This window comes from Carlito syrichta, unplaced genomic scaffold, assembly GCF_000164805.1.
Source record: "Carlito syrichta isolate Samal-C Ts95f unplaced genomic scaffold, Tarsius_syrichta-2.0.1 Scaffold301951, whole genome shotgun sequence".
Classification (NCBI taxonomy): Eukaryota; Metazoa; Chordata; class Mammalia; order Primates; family Tarsiidae; genus Carlito; species Carlito syrichta.
The window spans coordinates 94,216-97,789 of NW_007246047.1; the positions used below are offsets into that span (position 1 = coordinate 94,216).

General features: G+C 58.6%; 1 protein-coding gene across 1 annotated transcript in view; it reads left to right on the plus strand.

Moving 5' to 3' along the window:
- LOC103258059 (intracellular hyaluronan-binding protein 4) overlaps positions 1–1,873 on the plus strand; it is a gene marked incomplete at its 5' end in the record, with an annotated part of 92,154 nt that extends 90,281 nt beyond the window's left edge. The window contains one exon of the mRNA XM_021711232.1: positions 1,249–1,873. Coding sequence (XP_021566907.1) covers positions 1,249–1,305 — 57 coding nt within the window. The remainder of the gene's footprint in view (positions 1–1,248) is intronic.
- Positions 1,874–3,574: the final 1,701 nt, after the last annotated feature.

Consider the following 3,574-nt stretch of genomic DNA (forward strand, 5'->3'; position numbering starts at 1 on the left):
GACAGCCCCCTGCTCGTGGCTGGCCTCGCAGGGTCCCTCTGCGCCTGCCTCCCGCGCTTGGGGCGCAGCCTTGAGGAAGTGCTGATCGCTGGTTCTCCCTTCAGCAAGAGCGAAGCGCAACAGTGCTCTCTTCGGAGTACATTTGAGGCCAGGTTGGAAGAAGGCTCTCTTTCGGGGAGGGAAGGCCCACTCACGGCCATTGTTTGCTATGCTGTGGTCCGGCCACGTGGCTCTAGCTTTGACCCCTCCTCTGCCTTGAATCTCCAAATCTCCTCTCTCTCTCTCCAATTTACTCTCTAAATAAACTATATTTTCCAATTAAAAAAAAAAAAAGAAGGCTGGCCTCAGTGGTTCAAGCCTGTAGTCCCAGCACTTTGGGAAGCCGAGGTGAGGGGATTGCCTGAGCCTACAGGTTCGAGGACACCTCAGGCAACTTGGCGGGACCTCATCTCTACAATAAATCTGAAAAAAACTAGCTGGGCATGGTAGCGCTCGCCTGTAGTTCTGGCTACCTGGAAGGCTGAGATGGGAGGACTGCCTGAGCCCAGCAAAGAAAACACGCACTCACTCCTTTCCAGCAGCAGAGCTCTGGCACCTGCAGTCCTCTGTGGAGGGCTTTATGAAGCCACTGGAGCCTAGTGCCCGCTGCCTCTCCACCCAGGTCTGTCCCCACTTCCTGCCTGTGTTCCTTCGGCGCAGAACTCCCCCAGGGCTGTCCCCCTCACTGTCAGGTCACGCCGTTTCCAGATCACTGTTTGCTTGGCACATCCGCGGAGGCTTATCTCAGGGAGAGCCTTCTCTTCCAGAAAACTGCCTGACCTTGACTTCTGCTTTGCCCCCGATTGGACTGGGTGTCCCGGCCATGGGCCCCCGCCCCCAGGATGGCTGTGACTGCACGTCCCCAGTGATCCTCTCCCCAGCGTGTGAACCCCCGGGACGGGAGCCGTCTTTGTTGTCCTGTGGCTTCGGGTCGGCGTGTGGTTTACCCATCTGTCGGGCGAAGGAGGCGCCAGACACAAGAGGGTCCCAAGTGAGGGTTTGCGGGAAGCAGGAAGGGAAGGCAGGCAGCGTGCGTGGGAGCAGCTCTCTGGTCTGGTGGTGGCTCCGCCCGTCCCTCCCCCCAGACTGGGCCCACCGACCCCTCTGCTGGAGCCAGGCTCCCTGGTGCTGCTGGGGCCGCCTTGTGCCGGCCGTGTCGGGTGTAGGAAAGATGGCAGTGGCCTTCCAGACTGTTCTTTTCTCCTTTAGATACAGGACGTGGCTCCCAACCCAGATGACCCCGAAGACTTTCCCGCTCTGGCCTGAAGAGCCCTACTCCCTGGCGACTTCGAGTGGCTGGGGCGAGCCTATGAAGAGACTTTTCTTGCTGTGGGAAGAGTCGGACTCTAAGAACAATAGGTGTTGCTTTTCCCGTGTCGTGTGAATTTGTTGCACGTTTTGGTCTGAGGGGTGTGGGTAGAGGGGCTTCCAGAGTGGGCACTGCCCGTCCCTAACGAGCCAGTCCAGCACTTTCTCCAGAAGGTGAAGAGAGGCGACTGTTTTTTATGTAAGGAATTCCAGTTGAAGTTCAGGAATCATGTTCAGAATATGTCCACAGAGACTGTCCTGGACCCTCTGCAAAATCATGGAGCGTCACGGAAGTTGCCCAGCAGACTCCTTGCGGCGACACAGGAAGGCGTGTGGATGCCCGCAGGTGTGTCCTCCCGTGGGAAGGGAGGTCAGAACCTGAACTGTCGTCTGAAGCAGCACCGCCTCGTTTCCAGAGACCAAGCAACTGAGATGCTGTTGTAGTCACTGTTCACTTGCAAATGTTATCCATGCTCCTGAGATACTGAGTTCTGGCTTTCATTTAACCAGTCACTTAAAACAGCGACTGTGCAGCCACTGGTCATTCTGTGAGAAAGAGTCAGAGCAAGTGTCGATTTTGAATGGTGACTTCAACTACTTTGTGCTTTCTGTGTGTATGTTCACACACGCACACACGTTTAGTGCTTGGGTGGTTTTTTGGGTGAGTGCTGAGTACGTGACTTTTAAAAACCATGTGTTATTTAACCACCAAACTAACGAAAAGGGGTCCTGACAAAAGACAGCGCCGTATGCTTTTCTTCCCCAAAGCCAGGGTCGGAATTCCACGGCAACGGACGCGAGCCCTGCCCTTGTCCCAGGAGGGAGCTGAGAACGTGCGGGGCCTCCCTCAGTCCTTGCCCCGGTTCCGGAGTTCCTCCTCACGGCCTTGGATGAGTGCTGGGGGCCGGGGCCGCTCGCCGGGCCAGCGCCTCCCCGGAGCCCCACCCTCGCGGCAGAGCCGAGACAGAGCTGGCACGTTCACCAGGGCCCACGGGGGGCTAGGGCCGGCCAGGGATGTGGCCAGCCGGAGCAGGTGCTGTCAGCTGGGCGAAGCGCCCCACTTCCTGCGGACACCGTGGTGGCACCTGCCTTTGGTCACACGGGCCGCCTGCTGGCGACGAGTCTGAGCCTTGGCCCTGGCTGCTCCGAGTCAGCCCTGACCCGGGACCCCAGGGCCAGCGAAGCCCGCTTCCTTCCTAGCCGTGTGTAGAAACCTCACCTTGCCAGGCACACCCAAGCCACAGAGGACAAAGCCGGCATTCTATTGTGCAGCCAAAGCTGAACCCCTAGACGTGAGGATCTTTGAGGATGCTTGCTTTGGTGGTGGCCTGCTTTTGCTCCCTTATGAACATCTGAGCCCTAAGATGTGTTAGTTGGTGGTTTCATTTCTTTCCTTGGAAAAGGCAAGGTAAGAAATCCCGTGGGAGTGTTGGGTTTAGCCGTAGTCCTTGGCTGTGTGACCAGAGGACTGTGTCCTTACTTAGCTGGCTTGAGGCCATTGTCGGCAAGCAAGCATTCATAATTTTGCTTTCCCTTGGCTTTGAAGGTGAACCAGAGACGCCCGGCTTTTTAGCCATTCGTTTCTTGAGTTGAGGTCTCCCTCTGCCGCCCAGGCTGGAGCCCTGTGGCACCATCACAGCTCACGGCAGCCTCGCCGGGCTCAGGCGATCTCCCTGTCCCAGCCTCTGGAGCAGCTGTGACTGCAGCTGCGGGCCAACACGCCTGGCTGGGAGACCTCTCTCAGCACACTCCTGCTGTGCTGTGAATGAGGCTCAAAAAGCCTGTGGCACTTGACTCAACGTTGTGGTCGTAAGACACCGTTTCCTATGACCCGGAGCCGCCTTGAGTCATGGTCAGGACAGTGCCGGGGACACAGCGCAGCTCTGAGCCCGAGGAGGCTCTGCTTGCCAGCCAGGGCTGCCCCTTGCTGCCTTGCCGGAGCCCGAGGGTAAAGGGTGTTTGCGCCCCTGCTGGATGCCGCCTGGTCGTCCAAGCCAGAGGGTCCCAGAGAGGCCAGAGAAGCAGAGGGCGGGGGCGCCGCCGGCGGTGGCAGGATGCGTCCCATGAGGCAGGAGGGCCTTCCAGGTCCGAGCTCCCCGCCTGCCTGCATGTGGCGAGGGCACCCTGTGTCTGGCTGGCAGCTCAGAATCCGGCAGGGCTCTCCACAAAAGGAGGCCGGTCTGTTCCCAAGGCTCCTTGAAAAGGGGGGGCCAAGCCAGTTTGAATC